The 17,303-nt window shown below is 38.5% G+C and overlaps 3 protein-coding genes across 3 annotated transcripts; 2 read left to right on the top strand and 1 right to left on the bottom strand.

Annotated features, from left to right (window-relative positions):
- Window positions 1-434: 434 nt before the first annotated feature.
- Window positions 435-2,161, top strand: LOC140788112 (trans-resveratrol di-O-methyltransferase-like). Its single transcript, XM_073137242.1, has 2 exons — window positions 435-1,265; window positions 1,634-2,161. The coding sequence occupies exons 1-2, from the start codon at window positions 468-470 to the stop codon at window positions 1,931-1,933; spliced, it is 1,098 nt and encodes a 365-aa protein (XP_072993343.1). The 5' UTR covers window positions 435-467; the 3' UTR covers window positions 1,934-2,161.
- Window positions 2,162-8,564: 6,403 nt separating this feature from the next.
- Window positions 8,565-11,855, top strand: LOC140787941 (OPA3-like protein). Its single transcript, XM_073136982.1, has 4 exons — window positions 8,565-8,882; window positions 9,623-9,757; window positions 10,176-10,262; window positions 11,467-11,855. The coding sequence occupies exons 1-4, from the start codon at window positions 8,754-8,756 to the stop codon at window positions 11,614-11,616; spliced, it is 501 nt and encodes a 166-aa protein (XP_072993083.1). The 5' UTR covers window positions 8,565-8,753; the 3' UTR covers window positions 11,617-11,855.
- Window positions 11,856-12,588: 733 nt separating this feature from the next.
- LOC140788056 (uncharacterized) lies at window positions 12,589-17,111 on the bottom strand. Its single transcript, XM_073137162.1, is given in 8 exon segments — window positions 12,589-12,902; window positions 13,249-13,357; window positions 13,448-13,567; window positions 14,345-14,504; window positions 14,813-14,886; window positions 16,139-16,210; window positions 16,212-16,367; window positions 16,751-17,111. Coding segments are annotated over 8 exon segments (1,098 nt in total). The 5' UTR covers window positions 16,976-17,111; the 3' UTR covers window positions 12,589-12,720.
- Window positions 17,112-17,303: the final 192 nt, after the last annotated feature.

The raw sequence follows: 17,303 nt of genomic DNA on the forward strand, positions 1-17,303 counted from the left end.
TCGGAACATAAACTTATAATAGAATAGAATGAAATAATGCATACTAACTATTAATTTTTCTTCTAATCCAACAATTAAAATTAAATAATAATAAATAAAATTAATTGAAGTACTGGTGATATGAACGGAAAGTGTCGCTCATTTTTTAAAATTATAAAAATAAATTAGTCATACTTATTTTCTCTCTATTAGCTATTTATTTTTTTATAAATAATAATAATAAATTATTAGAAGTTTACACTCCTATTATTAAGAAAATAATTATAAGAATAAATAATAAGAGAATATTTAAATTCTGATTTATCTATCGGTTAATCTGAGTCACATATATTAAAATATCTTATTATATACCCTTTTATTTATCAACAGATAAATATTATTTTTAATAACCAATTGGAGTGTCGACTATCGAATCATTACTTATTTATAGATAGGAAACTGCAAACTAAGAATAGTGAATCACTGAGATGGAGCTCATGACTAAAGTCAAGAATTTTGAGAGCCATGATCTCCTCCAAGCTCAGGAGCAGCTATGGAACCACATCTTCGTCTACCTCAAATCCATGACTCTCAAATGCGCCGTCGAGCTCGGCATTCCTGACGCCATCCACAACCATGGTGGATCCATCGCCCACCCCGAGCTCCTCGCCGCTCTCTCCCTACCACCCTCGAGATCTCCTCACCTACGTCGACTCATGCGCATGTTGGCCCACTCAGGCTTCTTCGCCACGCGAAGAAGCCCGGGATCCGGCGACGAGGAGGAGGAGGAGGAGGAGGACGTGTACCTCCTCACACCTCTCTCTTATCTCCTAGTGAACGACAACAATAGCTTGAGCTTATCGCCGTTTGTGCTCGCGATGCTCGACCCTTACTTAGTTGATCCATCGTCCTCCATGAGCTCTTGGTTTAGAAGCTGCGAGCGCACGCCGTTCCAGATGGTGAATGGATGGGGATTCTGGGACATGGCCGGCCGCGACGGCAAGCTAAATCGGATCTTCAACGACGGGATGGCGTCGGATGGACGGTTCGTGATGGATGTCGTGGTGAAGGAGCATGGCGATGTTTTCCAGGGTGTGACGTCGCTGGTGGACGTCGGCGGAGGAATCGGCGCCGCCGCGAGAGCCATCGCCGAGGCGTTCGAAATTCGGTGCTCTGTGTTGGACCTGCCTCATGTTGTCGGGAATATAGCGACCGATGGCGTCGTCGAGTTTGTTGCAGGAAATATGTTCGACCGCATCCCTCCCGCGGATGCTGTCCTTCTTAAGGTCGTACGTGTTAATTACCTCACAAGTCACATCATCTCTCCTATTCTTTCCTTTCCTTCTTTTGATAGATAGCAATCATAATTTAAAGGTTAATAACGAGCCAACTCAAGCAAACACAAGCACAACTTTTTCTAATTTTTTCCACAGAATATTTTTCATGTGCAATCTACGTTCATTTATATATGTCTATTATTTAGTAACAATTCTATGTATAAGTTAACATAAATTTGTATTAATGCGGTATGGGCATACATATTTCAGAATAGTAGTTAATTTGAATCAAGAATCTCTAAATTAAAATCTAGATCTAGCAGATAAATCATTGATCTAAAAATCTATAATTATTAGCTTTCATATGTGGATTGCAGTGGATCCTTCATAATTGGACTGACGAGGAGTGCGTAAAGATACTACAACAGTGCAAGGAGGCAATTCCTCCAAAAGAAGCGGGTGGTAAAGTGATTATACTAGACGTGGTGATTGATTTTAACTTAGAGACAAAGTCCAAGGAGACACAGCTGTTGGTTGACTTATTGATGATGGTGGGGTGTGGGAGCTTTGAACGTAATGAGAAAGAGTGGCGTAAAATAATTTGGGAGGCAGGATTCAGCGATTACAAGATCACGCCGGTTCTTGGATTTAGGTCAATTGTGGAGCTCTATCCTTAATTCCTAACTCATGAGTTGGTGGGTCAAATATATATAATACTGCTTATAGTTGCAGTCCTTATATCCGGTATATCTAAGTTAAAGTTTGATGTATTAAAGATTGCCGTTTGTGAGAGTTGTTGTCTTCAAAATTCTGGTACGTACGCCTTTCTCAAAGTGGCTATGCTTGTAAAACAAAAACGGGGTCATATGCAATAAACGTTTGTTTTCTTTGATAATTAAAGAAAAGTCGGCTCTGTGATATAGATAGAAATTTAAACTTGCAGGCAGCTAGGTAGGATGTCAACCATTAACCACTGTTATATTCATAAAAACCATTAGTTGCCCTGGGTGCTTATAATATTTAAAAACAATATAGTGACGTTTATGATATTTTATAAGGTTTCAGGACAATTATGTAAAAGTCTCAAATAAGTTTTTTTTGCAATTTAATAGTCATTTGACCCGCATAATGTAAAATTAATTATAATATTTATATAAAAATTTTAAATTCGCCACAACTTATCATTATAGTATTATAGTCTCCAAATCTCCTCAAGTTGACAAAGGTTGACAAAGATCACAGTCTATTAAGAGAGGAGTATAAATATAAGATTATCTACGTTTTTTTTATTGCGAGGACCTTTGACATTGTCAGAATATGTGATCCACGTGATCAATAATTTCGACGATCGTTAACTTTAGTGATCAATAATTTCGACGATCAATAAAACGTTTCTATGTACCTTTTCTTAATTAATTCTTTATACTTTTTTTCTTTTTTTTTTTAAATTATTCATCAACCAAATGGCTAATCCTCTCTAAATATAGAGGCACTTAAATTCAATTAAATATTAGCCAATATAATAAATTGGCTAGTCTAGGTTTCAAACCATGTGTGCCGCTAAACAATTACTCCGAATTAAACACTGTAGAGATTTGCTCCAAGCCGTCGTGTTGCCGAGATGCTCCTTCAAGATTAACCGCACTGTCGAGCTATCAACCGAGTCGTAGTGAGCTGCTCCTCCAAGAGCAAATTACATGGAGAATGGGACATTTTTAACGTTTCCTAGTTTCCTAGTTGATTAGTCAGCTAAAACGTAAAAAACATTTATGTACCGAAGCCTGTAGTTCCAGGTGCATGAATTTGCTGCACTCTATCCTTCTTTTGATAGTTATATATAATCTAATCCTGACTGTCAAGTTCACTTACTCATATAATCGAATTAAGCATTTGAAATAATTTAGAAATAAGTCGGAACATAAACTTATATATAAGCTTTGGATCTTCTAAGCTCTCAAACATTCTAGTTAGATGATGTGGCTTTTCTAAATTGAGTAAATGAGCTTAGGGACCAAATCTACTATATATAGCTTAGCTCCTATCAAGCTTTTTAGCTACGAGTTACCATATTAAAAATAAATATTTATCTCATGAGAAAACTTTTATCTTAATTAATAAAAATATCCATCTCAATCAATGAAAAATATTTATTTCAATCAATGAAAAACCTTCGTCTAATCAATGAGAAAATATTCTAACCATTATGAATATTAGGAATAAGAGAGGGAAACGCTCGTACCATAGTAAACTAGATTAAAAGACAAAAATGGTTACACTATCCCCATTGGCTGACAAGCTTGTTTGAATTGGGGATCCTTCCTGATGGTTCAATACAAAATTGTCTTACAAAATTATCTCAAGCGGTGGGGCCAGCAGCTCTTCCTTTAACAGGGACTTAAGAACTCTCTGCAAGGTCATTTGAAAAGGAAAGACTATCCCTTTGCTGGACGATAGAGAGCACTTTGGTACACCAGCCACCTTTGACTCCGTCTAAACGATACTCTTCTCCAAGTGGATACTTGGTTTCTCTTAGTAAGGAAAGACCTTTCTCGGGAACATCTGCTTTATTTGTTTTCTATTATGTAGACTATTTGGAAAGCCTGCAACTATTGGGTGTCCAGAAGAAAGGAAATCACCCCTATAGAAATTCTGGTTGACGCTAGGAGTATTTCCTGCCTAAAGCTCGAACGCTCTTCTCTTGAACAAGCCAGCTCTTCTATAGACCACGAGCTAGTATTAGACGAGCTGGACAATAGAGAGTGAACAATTTTATGCAGGGTGGATGCTTCATGGCAGGGTAGCCATGAAGAAGGTGCAGACATTTTCCTCAGTGAGTACCCTAGCAAATTCATCTTGGGTAGAGCCATCCACTTGCAGTAGTGCAAAAGTGCCACAATAGGCAAGGTTCTTACTCTTCTTAAAGGATTGAAAGAGCTGAAGAGTAGTAATATGATAAGTCGGTGCTATATTTTCAGTGACTCTCAGTCCTCAGCCAACATGATGAAGGGCGGCACAAACTGTGTGTGGACAATTGAGCACATAGTTCATAACTATATCCTTGCTAACCTAGACTTGGTGAGGGTTTGTTATATGAGTCTTGCAACAACTCTATCGCTAACCCGCTTAATAGGCTTACTGGAACTCTATCGCTGTGTGTGGACAATTGAGCACATAGTTCATAACTATATCCTTGCTAACCTAGACTTGGTGAGGGTTTGTTATATGAGTCTTGCAACAACTCTATCGCTAACCCGCTTAATAGGCTTGTTGGAACTCTATCGCTGATTCCAGCTTATATGAAACTTGAGAATGATGTTTTCCATACTTTTAATGTCTTCCATACAAATGTTTTAAAATATGATGAGTCGGCTTGGAGACTTGTAATTACTTTTCGGTATGCGTGTTTTGATAGGTTTTATATATGTCTATTTATTTGTTGCAATTTAATAGTCATTTGATATACATAATGTAAAATTAATTATAATATTTATATAAAAAATTTAACTCCGCCACTACTTTATCATTATAGTATTATATACTCCAAATCTCCCCAAGTTGAGAAAGATCACAATCTATTGAGAGAGAAGTATAAATATAAGATTATCTACGTTTTTTTTATTGCGAGGACCTTTGATATTGTCAGAGCATGTAATCCACGTGATCAATAATTTCGACGATCGTTAAGCTTAGTGATCAATAATTTTAATGATCAATAAAACGTTTCTCTGTACCTTTCTTAAATAATCCTTTGTACTTTTTCCTTTGTTTGTTTAATGATTTCTTTGTACTTTTTCCTAATCTAATTAGTCAACTAAAAATAAAAAAACAACAACTAATTAGTTAGTGAAAACGTTTATAATTTTGTGTACCGAAGCATGCAGTCCCAAATGCATGAAGTTGGTGCACTCTACTCAGAAGATCTGTTCATCTCCAAGAGAACCAACAATAGTTTTTGGATTAATTACGCTGAAATATCCTGAAGTATACTCAGTTTTTACGGGACCCCTAACCTTTTTTATGTCAATGTCACTTTTTTGTTAGTATGCCATGAGAAAAATTAGACGAGTCAGCTTACATAACAGTCATATTTCCCAGAAATAACATAGATGTCCTCATAAACATTTTAATTATATTAGAATAAAAAAATATTATTATAATTAATTTAACTTATTATCAAAATTTATTGTCTTCCTCCCCCATCCACTATCACCTACTTAGACATGATCATTAGGCCCGACCCGCCCAACCCTGGCCCAAATCCGCCCTGTTTTAACCGGGCTAAGCCCGGCCCGACCCAAGCCCAATATGGTAGTGGGCGGCATTGGCTAATAGCTAAGCCTTTGCCAGCCCGACCCAGCCCGATCCACTACTCTCATCTATAGACTATAGCCCAATCCATAATGTATGCATATTTATATAATTATTTTAGTCCCACATTGGATATTTAGTAAATTATATATTAATATATAAGTATATGAATGATAACTAAAATATCTTCATATAAGCCCATTAAATTGGGCCCAATAAAATATACTAATTTTTATATTTAATGCATTATGTTAGAGCCATTATACCCAACCCAAGCCCAATATGTAATGGGCTAGTGGGCGGTAACGGGTTAGAATATTCTAGCTCGACCCTAACCCGACCTGGCCCGAATGATTGGTGGGTCGGGTCGTGAACAAATATTTAAGCCCGGTTGCCCGAAAAGCCCAGCCCGAACCCGGCCCGACCCGCCCGATGATCATGTCTACACCTACTTCTCCCCTTCACCGTTGACCGCCCCTTTATCACCGCCGACTACCCCTTCACCATCGCTGGCCACCAACATCGCCTCCCCGCCATCGGCCTGTGACAACAAGGAACCAGCTAGCCAACCTCCCTGCTGTCGGCTTGTCTTCCTCCCTCTTCCCTCATCTCATCGACGACAACATCAGCGAGGAGCAACGCCGACGGATCTGTCGACCGACCTTGAGGAGGAGCTTCCACTTGCAGGTTTGGGCGAGGGCAAGGGTCGAGCTAGCCTCGTCCAAGCCTTCCTTGAGCCCGATAGGTTGCCCCGCTCACTGTGAAATCCAATAGTCGAGAGGAGTCCGATGACACTAGCGAAATCCTCCCTCCCCCCCCCGTCTCACCGTTGGCAGCATCGATGAGGGGCAACGCCGGCGGATCCGTCCGCCGGCCTTGAGGAGGAGCTTCTGCCTGTGGTGACAACAAGGGCAAGGGCCGAGCTAGCCTCGTCCAACCCTTCCTCGAGTCCAATAGCGTCGCTCCACCCGTCGCGGAATCCGACAACGTCTGAAGAGCATGATGACAAGCAAAATCCTCCCCCCTCACTGTCAGCAGCATCGACGAGGGGCAACACCGACGGATCAATTTGCTGGCCTTGAGGAGGAGCTTTTACCAGCGATGAGGGTGAGGGAAAAGGTCGAGCTGGCATCTTTCAAGCCTTCCTCGAGCTTGATGACGTCACCTGGCCAGCCATGGAATCCTACGACGTCCAAAGAGCGGCGATGACAATGCTTTGATAAGAAAGTTAACGCCGAGCCCAAGAAGAACTAAATCGCCACCTCTATCGGAGTACTCCGACGAGGTGATCTGCGTGGGTTTGGTGGAGGAGATCGATGGTTTGAGATTACTTGGGTAATTTGTTTATTATTATTATTTACTGAATTAATGAATTTGTTAACTTGTTATGTATATAGTTGGTCATTATGCGTTTTCTGTCGTCACTGTTATCCATTTCACTTTGCCCCAAAGTTTAGGGGAGACATTATAATCTAAAAAAATTTAGAAAATTCCTACGGAAACCGAGTATACTTCATGGGGTGTCAGCGTAATTAATCTCTTTTTTTAACGTCTCGTGCTATAATGAAAATTTGCACACCAAACATTATATCTATTATCTACTATGTACTGTCTAAAGAAGTGACCCATTTTTTTTTTTGCATCTCAAATAAAATAATTTGTATTAAATTAAACTGGTAACTCAGATAGACCTTGGGTGTCTCCTTGGCTTGAGGGATCCGAAGGTTGTCCTTCCTCTCGGAATGAGATAGAGATGGAAGCGGGAGCGGAGAGCCCCAGCTGGTCTTTGATGCCAAGAAGGAGCTGTTTGATTTTTCTAATTATATACACACCTTCTTACGTAGAGTTCATGTGGACTAAAATTGCACTAATGATAAATAAGTTTGTAACTCACCTACTCATATATTATTTATTATGCAGGAAAAATCCTCCTTATGTTAATTTGTTAGTTTCAACTATTTTCAGGATCATTAGAAACAATTTTGCGGTGGCTTTCGTTGTGTCTTTTTCTAAACAATTTCGCTGTGGTAAAAGAGTTGTAATTTGCCAGTGTTAGTTTTGCCTAAACTTTTGGTATGAGTCAAAATCAAGTATGCTACATAATTCAGACGAGATCGAGTCGCCTTGAATCAAAATGAAAGATCGAGAGACTCTTCTACCTGACCTACTGTTTAGTTGGTAGACTTATTACATTCTCGGAAAACATAAAAAAATTTAACTTAAAAAAACTTAAGAAGGATAAAACACTCTAAAATAATATTCCTAGTACGCCAAGAACTGGCGCCATTACGCATGATGCGCATTAGCTCCTTAGAATCAGACTCGAGACAGAGTCAATAGCCTGATCTAACAAGTCTCAAGCCAAGCCCAAGCAGATACCTGACACATCTGTTAGTAAAGCAGACGAACCAGGAGGAGGCTCCCACATAGCTATAATGAGAATGCCATTCTCAAATCGAAGAATAGCTACTGCCCTGCCCTGGCACTCTCCCAAGACGAATGATCTATTAGTGTTTAGTTTGACCCATTGGATTGTCTGCAGTCGTGAGCGCATGAATTTTCTGTAGTCTAGTCACTTGCTAGCCTTCCGGCAAGCTAATAGTACGTTGCCAAATACCCTGATTGTTTAAAAAGAAGAAGGATAGTTTCATTTTTATCCCTTAAACTATATAATATATATATATATATATATATATATTAGTACTGTTTATAATAGCAGTCATTATATATCGTATATATAAGTTAAAAGTTTAATGTAATAAAGATCGACTTATATATATATATACAGTGCTGCTTATAGTAGCAGTTATATATCGTATATATAATTTAAAAGTTTAATGTAATAAAGATGACGTTTGTGAGAGTTGTGGTGTTTGTATCATTGTCTTTGCAATTTTGGTAAGTAACGAGTATGGTTTTTTTTGCTTCGAGATTCGTGCATGGGTTGAGATTAGGTGCCCTGGGTGTGGAGTCAACTACTCTGCTCCGCCCCCGCGTCCCGTTCCTCCTTCCTACTTGTCAAGAAATCAAATCCGTCTGTAACGCAGCGTCTCCTTCCTCCCCCTCTTTCCTCTTCTCCAAGAAACTTAAAGATCGCATTTGCGGTATTAAAAGAATCTACTCCTAATTGGTCGTGGAGATCGAACACGAAAATTGATCGAGATTCTTGAAAGAGAGGAGAGGAGAGGGATGATACTGCCCGTGATAAAGCTCGGGTCCCTCGCGTTGAAGACCCTCAGTAAACCCATCGCTTCCAGGCTCAAGCAGCAGGCCGGCCTCCACCCGAAGTTTCGGCAGCTCATCATGAGCCTTGCCCAGGTTTCCATTTGTTTTCTGTTCTTCCTTCTTCCATTCCTTGTTGGGTTTTGATTCAAAACAAGGTCTTCTTTTTTGGGGGGGAGGGTGGTGGGGGGCATGGTAGAAATGTTGGCAAGTGACTCAAAAGTCAAAAAGACGTGCTTTTAATTACTTTGTCATGTGGATTTTGGTGTTACCGGATCATTATCTCTGAATCTTGAATTCCTGACTGATCAGAGTCTGGCAACTTAAAATGGTTTACATAATTATAGTTTGAAACTTGAAAGATAAGAACTTGCAAGCTAGAACTGACTGATGGAACATACACTGGTAGATTAGTTCCAGTAAATCTAATTGCGAGTATGATTCGTGATCTCAGTGTACATCAGTCATGATACAATCTACAATATGTGACTATTCAATACAAAGACGATACTGCAAATTTAAGCAGTAAATTTAGGAAAAGGTTCACTAATATTCTCCATCATTCCTGTAAATGACTAATTTGAGGCTGTGAGCTTGTTGCTGTGAATACTTAAATATAAGATCTATAGAGCCAAGGTATCAATATCCAGGAATATTAATTTTTTGAATGTTGTCTTTGTAATATCTCATATAGGTCCCCCATTTGCAAGTTTAGGAAATTGTGATGCTGTGCATTGAGATCAGTTATTTGTCTCAAGTGAGACAAGCTGCATGCTTCTACTATTCTGTTGGGTCATGTCACTTATGAGATGTGCTCGTATGTTTTTTATGATCAGGGAAATCATCGCTTCACAACAAATATGCAAAGGCGACTTTATGGCCATTCAACTAGTGTTGAAATTAGACCTCTAAACGAGGAGAAAGCTGTTCAAGCTGCTGCAGATCTTATTGGGGAGCTCTTTGTGTTCTCGGTATAATTAACTATTGAGTATCTATCTTTTCTCTTCCATCATTTGTTGGTAGCAAATGGAGTATGTATTCATGAATATGCAGTATTATTTGTTATCAGTTATCAGTATTTGAGTATGTCTGGGTGCTAATGAGCATAGAAAATGTATGTTTGTCTGTCTTATGTGGCTATCATCTTGTTTCATTTGAGGTGGGGTTTAGTTGGCTATGGTGAAGGTGCGGTTAACATATGGACCTGCAAGCATTTCTTCTTGCTTTCATCATGAGCATGTTTTATCTTGAAAATATGCACACATTTGTCTTCATGCATGAAAAAACTTCACCAGAGGGTAGCGTTTAGTATAGATTTTGTGTCCTCCTCACTGTATTTCCTTTGTGATGTCCAAAAGTTTGAAGTTGTAAGAAGTGGCCTCTTTTCAGGTTGCTGGGGCTCTTGTTATTTTTGAGGTGCAAAGAAGTGCTAGGTCAGAAGCTAGAAAGGAAGAAGTACGCAAACAGGAAATTGAGGTAATACATAATGGATCTCTATGTTTTTACTCGTCCGATATTATGCTTTTGTTTTTTCATTCTAATAGCAATGCATTGTGCCAACGCACTTTCACTTATCTGGTTTTCCTTCCTTTGTGGATATTTATTGTGGAATATCCGCAGATTCATTTGTAGGTCTTTTTATGGCTTTCGGCTAAATTCTATCTTGAAATAAGCTGGCTAGAACAAGAGTTTTGTGTGGATTAGTTAAACGAGAATATAAAGTGATAAAACACACTGTTGTAAGCTTATGTTATATGATACATGCAATAGACAAGAATAAGTAATAAATGATATTGCTCAAATCCTACGTCACCCTCAGGAGAGTGAGGCAGTTGCAGAAGACAGATAACTAACAGCAACAGTTAAAGAAATAGACCTAGTTGTTAGCTCTAACCAATGGTATACTGCTTTTAAAATAATGTCCATCAACTTATGATTGATTGCTGGATACATGAAATAAGCGAATATTGTGCAACAAACCCAATAAAAATCAATCTAGCTCAAAAATAAAAGGTTAAAATCTGATAGGGGATAACTGGGTAAGAGATCTGTGTGTGAGATTTAATAGACATTCAGATTTCCTGAAGAACATAGGAAATAACCAGCAGGATAACTACAAAAGTATTTGTTTCTCAAGAACTCATAAAACTTGGGCGTTAATAACATGTAATGTGGTTTACATGCTCCTTAGAGTTTTCTTATGAATCTAATTATTTTTGTCTTTGCCTTCCATCTAAGCAACCAATCTTCTATCAAACTAGCTCACAAATAGAAATTGTAAAAGAAATATGACGATATCAAAATTTTGATGCAAGGAGTAGCCAGATGGCTGGTGACATCATTATCAGGCCAGATTAGTACCTCTGAATTTCATATAGATGCACAAAAAAAACTATTAATAAATTTCAGTAGAAATTTTGGGAGCGGAAAATGGTAATACATATGAGCAAATAAACCATTAAGTACTTATGAGTTTCTTGTCATGGGTCTATGTGAATAGCCAAATGCAAATATCATAAACTCAGCATATTGATAAAATGTTAATGGTGTTGCGGTCTCTAATTTCTTGTCAGATGGGTTTAATTCCTAAATCTACTTACTTGACTGTTTGCATGCTACTAAGGGCTATCGTTTGAATGTTGATATCATAAAGAACTTGTTTCTTTGATCTGAATAATAGGGTATGAAGCAAAAGGAGGAGGATTTAAGCAAAGAAGTGGAGCTGCTTAAGCAAAGGATCAGGGAGTTAGAGCACCTTTCCAGAGGAAGGGGCCTTTCAGGTATTCTCAACTTCAAGCCTTCCCAGGCAGCGGAAGCAACCACCAAATAGCAGCTGCTTAATTGATTCAGAGGCTCGGATGACAGTTTCTCTCAGTTGCCTTCTAGGTGGGTGACTGGGTACTTCTTGTTTATGTTATGCGGCTCAAACTACGCCTTGCCCATTTGTCTCTTATCATTCCATTTTGTTGATGTTAGCATTCAACAAGATAGCTGCTGGTGGATCCTACACCCATCTCCTGTACATGAGTGTAAACAGAAGCAGGGGATGTAGTGCTGATTTTTATTTCATTCTCCTTTTATCATCTTCTCAGCCTGAATTTCCTGAAATTGAATCAGGGCCATGTTGTTGCTTTGCTGCACATATTTTCAAAATATTAAAATTTGATTTTGAGTGATTTAGATGTGGATTGAAATTGGGTTACTTGTTCTGAAATTTTGCGCGTTCTTTCTTTCTCCAAGTAACTATCAGAAGGATGTTTGCCACCTGCGAGGTCATAACCAATTGTTGATGTAGTGGCGATTGGAGACTATGTTCCCTAGTTAAGTAAAGCATCAATCACCAACCATTAGAGGATTCAAAATCCTGAACTCAAATGTCCACCAATCGGTGGCCTCTTGGGGTACAAGATCCTTGGCGGCTTGAATCTTTTTACCTCTTTACAGTTTGCAGTATAAAATATCATCAGAGATGAGAAGATGATAATACCCAATATCAGAGTTAGCTGTTTTACCACTAAAATAGGCTTCTGAAATTTAAACGTGACAGCATGTCTCTAACTTCGGTTAGCTTTTTTTGGATTATACAGCTTCGGTTAATTTGAACGTAGTTGTTCGTCAGTCCTTAAATTGCATGAATATTTATAATTCAATTATCAGCAGGTGCCCTGCACATGTATGCTTGTGTGAAGGAGACTGAGCATTCATATAACGTTCATATAAACGAATAGATGTCCCTGAAAAAGGGTTTATTCTTTTCCTTTTTTCTTTTTTTCTTTTTAATCGACCATGAGTGGCACTAGAATTTAGAGAGAGGAAGAGATTGATTATTTCAATATCAATAGCAATCAGTTTCAGGTAAAAAAAAACAATCTATGATTTACAGCGTACACCAAGATTTCTTCCAAATTTATTGTGGAAAGAGCTCCTGCAGGTATTAGTCAACTTCCAGCACCACCTTACCAGGTATTAGCCTCTTCTCCTTGACCCTGTGAGCTTCTCTTACTTGACTGAGAGGGAATGTCTTCTCCACTGGTATCTGCAACTTCCCAGATCCAGAGAGTCTTCGGATCTCATCTAATCCTTCAGCATCGGCCCTCATGTAGGTCCACCAATACCCTAATATCAGATAATGAATCAGAAGAAGGTTTCTGTAAATATTCTCCTTTTTAAGAATAAATTTAATAAATCAAAGACGTAAAGGAGAGACCATCTTGTTAGTTTTAAGGCGACACATAGACTACTCTGTTATAGCATGGAAAACCAGTTTAATAGATCGAAATATGTGATCCACTTTTCAAGTATGTTGAATGGTAATGAACCAGAAATTTCATCTACCAAGATGACATCGGCTTACAACTTAAAACTAACACAGATGTGTAGAATGTCGTCAGTGATCACAGCCTTCTTTTAGTACTGATACTTTATTTATAAAGAAACTAGAGGAACACAAAAGAGTGGTTACCAATTCCATGAGAATAACGGTACTGAATTTGCTTCTTCAGTAAAATAGCTGTAGCTGAAGGAAGACCTATAGCCAATCCATATCTGTCAGCCAGGGATGCTGCTTCTCCCTAACAAAGTGAGATAGAGAAGAATGTTTAAGGAAAGTATCCCAACAAGAAGGGCTGACACAAAAACCAGCAAAGAAGATATTTGACTACCTGAAGTGTCATGTAGTTACCACCTTTCTTCAGAAGATTAATTCCAATTCTTTCAGTTTCAGGTACCCCTATAGTGTCTAGAGCAGCATCAAATTGACCTTCAATTGCTGACTCAACATCCTGCAAAATGAAGTACATGATGATGCATGTAAAGAAAATAAAGATTTAAGACAAGCAAAATCATAAAGTGTAACCAATAAATGTGTCCAGAACTGTAAACTAGGTAAGGGAGACTATATCATTCCTATTAAAAATATAAAGTACTTTAATTGAACTTTCATTACTTATACCACTGTCAGAAATTAAATCTCAGCTCTTCAACAAATCAAATCACATTGTATTATTATGTATCTGTCTTTTCAACTCCTGACTATTATCCTCACATGTCTATGTTTTGATATCTAATAAGAAAAAATCATCTACTTTTGCATTAAAAAGTTATATAACAGTTTGCACGGTTCAGTACAAATAAATCACATAAAAAGAAAATAAGTACAAAAGTGTGGTGGAAGACTTGAAGCTTATAAATAATGGAGCTCCAGTGAAATTTTAGAACATTATAAGCTAACAGTAGCTAGACTTTTAAGCACCTTTGTAATTTAACAATTGATGGGAATTTGAGGAATATAAACCTTTTCCCATAAGAATTTCTTCTAATAAGTCTCACCCCATTTGTGTTGGATTCCTCCTATCTACTTCCAATCAAATGTACCACCATGCAAAGACAACGTTGACACCAGATCAAGTCATGCTAAATGCATGGACACAGTTCTGAATCATAATGGTGCTTCAAGAGAGAAGATGCTCCACCAATTTATTATGATTGTCGAGGAGCAACAAAGAACAACCCAAATTATTATGCTTGTTGAGGAGCAACAAAGAAGAGTGTTTCATTACCTCCCTCGTATAGTCAACAGCTTTCTCGGCACCAGCTGCCAGAACTCTTTCAACACTTCCGCTTCCACATGTAGTGGACACACTGCACCCTGCAGCTACTGAAAGCTGAATTGCAGCAAGTCCAACTGCTCCTCCTCCACCAATCACCAGCACCCTCTGCCTGTAGAAGAAATAAATCAATTTTTGAGAAATATACTGAAACGAATAAGGCAAGTATGGATCAGGTGCCTTTATTTGAAACCTCCAACTTAACCAATCTAAATTCCCAGAAAGAAGAGGGAAAAGATGTAGATCAATAATCTGATATCCTTTTCAACATAATTACAGAATTAATACCACGAAGGAGTAAGTTTAACTCTTCTCTGGAAAGGTGGAATGCAATAAAGTATAGGCAATACATTAACCTTTTTTTTTGGCTACTTGTTTCCTATAATGTGTTTTCGAACAATGATGTATCTATACACATACCCTTTAGATATTCGAGCTGTACTGTGTAATGCACGCCATGCAGTCAAAGCAGCGAAAGGAATTGCACTAGCCTCCTGCAACATAACAAATATTAAGATTGTTAAGGAAGTCGACCTTGTAAAATGGATGCCATTAATCGAGGAAAACTGACTGACAAATAATTAGCTGTTAGCAGCTATAGTCAAAAAATCTCAATAGCTGGGGAACTCATCAATAATACCCAAACAATAACTTAAGAAACTCCTAGAGAACTTGGTTGATAACAATCAACTTCTATTAGATTTATCAAGAGATTACATAATCATAATGTTGTATGAAGATCATCCATAAAATTACTAACACTTTACCATAAATACTCTATGCAGAACCAGCTTGTTTGGGAGGTTTCAATACTCTAGGATATAGCTTATTTAGCTTACATTCTCCAAAAAAATTCAAGATATAGACAGAAGAGAAATTAGCAGATTTTGACATTTTTGATGTAAGGTGTTGTCATAGATTTCAACACCAACCACCAACTCCTTAAGATGCTAGGATATCTAGTTATCTACAATTACCATACCATATGATGCATAGAGCCTAACACCAGCCCCCTCTAGTTAGTAGTTATAAACTTATAGTAACTATGGTCTTCTATTTTAACTGTGGAGGACTTCTAAATCATTGTCTGATGGAAAATGTACTCCCTGAATGATGACTCTCATGACTCTCACTATCTTTCACATTCTCTAGGATGAACCCCTTGAAACCAACCATAGCAAGAGAACACTAGAAAGCTGCTCATATAGATAGCCTTGTGTACTATTAGGATGATCTCCCAAATTTTCAGAGAGAGAGAGAGAGAGAGAGAGAGAGAGAGTTTAAAATTCGTCCCAATATATCGATGCAGAAAATTTAAGGTAAATTGCTTTCTTTTGTTTTTGATGGTCTGTTGAGTTCTTACCGTGGATGTTCCTAACAGTCTTCTCTAAGATTCAATAGTAGTAATACTCTTTTCTTTCCTTCCATGAATAAACTTGCCCTTCCTCCCATCTTGGCTCCGAATTGAAATGAATGAAATAAAAAAAAAACTAAGAATCACACATGACCAAAAAAGGAACTCCCATTGTAAGAGACTATAGTATGAATGAAAATGAAAGAGTTAGAAAACAACAGATCTCAAAAGAAATACAATCATGTGCATAACTTACAATAAAAATCCTCAGAGTACATGGAAATATGTTAACCACAATAAGCATCAACCAGAAAATAGCAAAACCTTCTACTCTGAGAAGATAAGAAAAAAAAAACTACAATATGACAAGGAAACGGCAAAAATTTACTTACAACATGTGTCAGGGAAGGTGGTTTAAGAGTTAGCTCATCTTCTGAGAGAATGGCAAAATCAATGTACGTGCTCTCTCACAGCTGTTGGATGGAGTGCACCAAATGCTTCTTGTCCAACAGTAAATGAAGAAACCGAAGACCCAACAGCTGCAACTTCACCACTAACATCCCGACCAATAATTAGTGGTAAAGCTGCTTCAAATATTGAGCGGCCATAGCCAGATCGCACCTGCAGATAGTAAATGTTAATAACTTTAATAGCACGATAACAAACTATTTCCACTGCTACTAATAATATATTACGTTACCAAAATTAGCAATCAAGTTTAGCTGCAAATCTAATTGGTATAAAGATCTGAAAATCTCAGCTAACGATTCATTTCTCTGGCGCATTACAATCTTTTTCTTTCTCAATTCATCCACCAAACCTGCTTGTGATTATACTTGTATATCATTGGAAGAAAATCCGAACAACCTGCCCTTACCTTTAATCTAGCAAAAGACAACACCAATCTATTTGATTTATTTCCAGAAGATAAATTCCGTCTACACTTAAAGCAATCAAACTACTAGCATCGATCCAAAGAAGAAGGAACGTAATAGAGAACTCACTCTCAAGTCCAACGGATTCACAGAGACTGCACGAGCTCGTACGAGCACCTCCCTGGGCTTCAGATCGGGGACGGCGACGCCATCGCGCACCTCAAGGACCTCCGGTCCGCCGAACCGTGGCACCACCACTGCGCGGCAAGTCATCCCCGCCGTCGTGGAGGCCGAACGGAACCCTAGGTCCGGATTCCGTCCGGCCGACGCCCGGCGAACTACGAGCCCCCACATCGCCAGCGATCCGAAGACGCCTTAAACCCTGAGTAGGAAGACGACGCCTAAAACCCTGGAGGAGGAGGTTTCGAGAGATGCGTGCATGAGAGAGAGAGCGAGCGAGAGAGAAGTGACGGTTATTTAGGCGGCGATGTGTTCGTCTCCCATCCACGCGCTCGTTTTGCGCTATGAAACCAGTTCAGGGGAAGAGGAAGGTGTACGGAGGCGAGAGGCAATCAAAGCCGTCTATTTGACGTGAACGGCCGTCGATGCGTCTTTATGTGATGATTGGGTCGGCTGCGGGCTTTCTTATCTGAGGTATGCCTTACGTGTTAGTCAATTAATC

The sequence above is a fragment of the Typha latifolia genome, chromosome 5, assembly GCF_019914945.1.
Source record: "Typha latifolia isolate L0001 chromosome 5, TyphaL0001v2, whole genome shotgun sequence".
In the NCBI taxonomy this organism is placed as follows: Eukaryota; Viridiplantae; Streptophyta; class Magnoliopsida; order Poales; family Typhaceae; genus Typha; species Typha latifolia.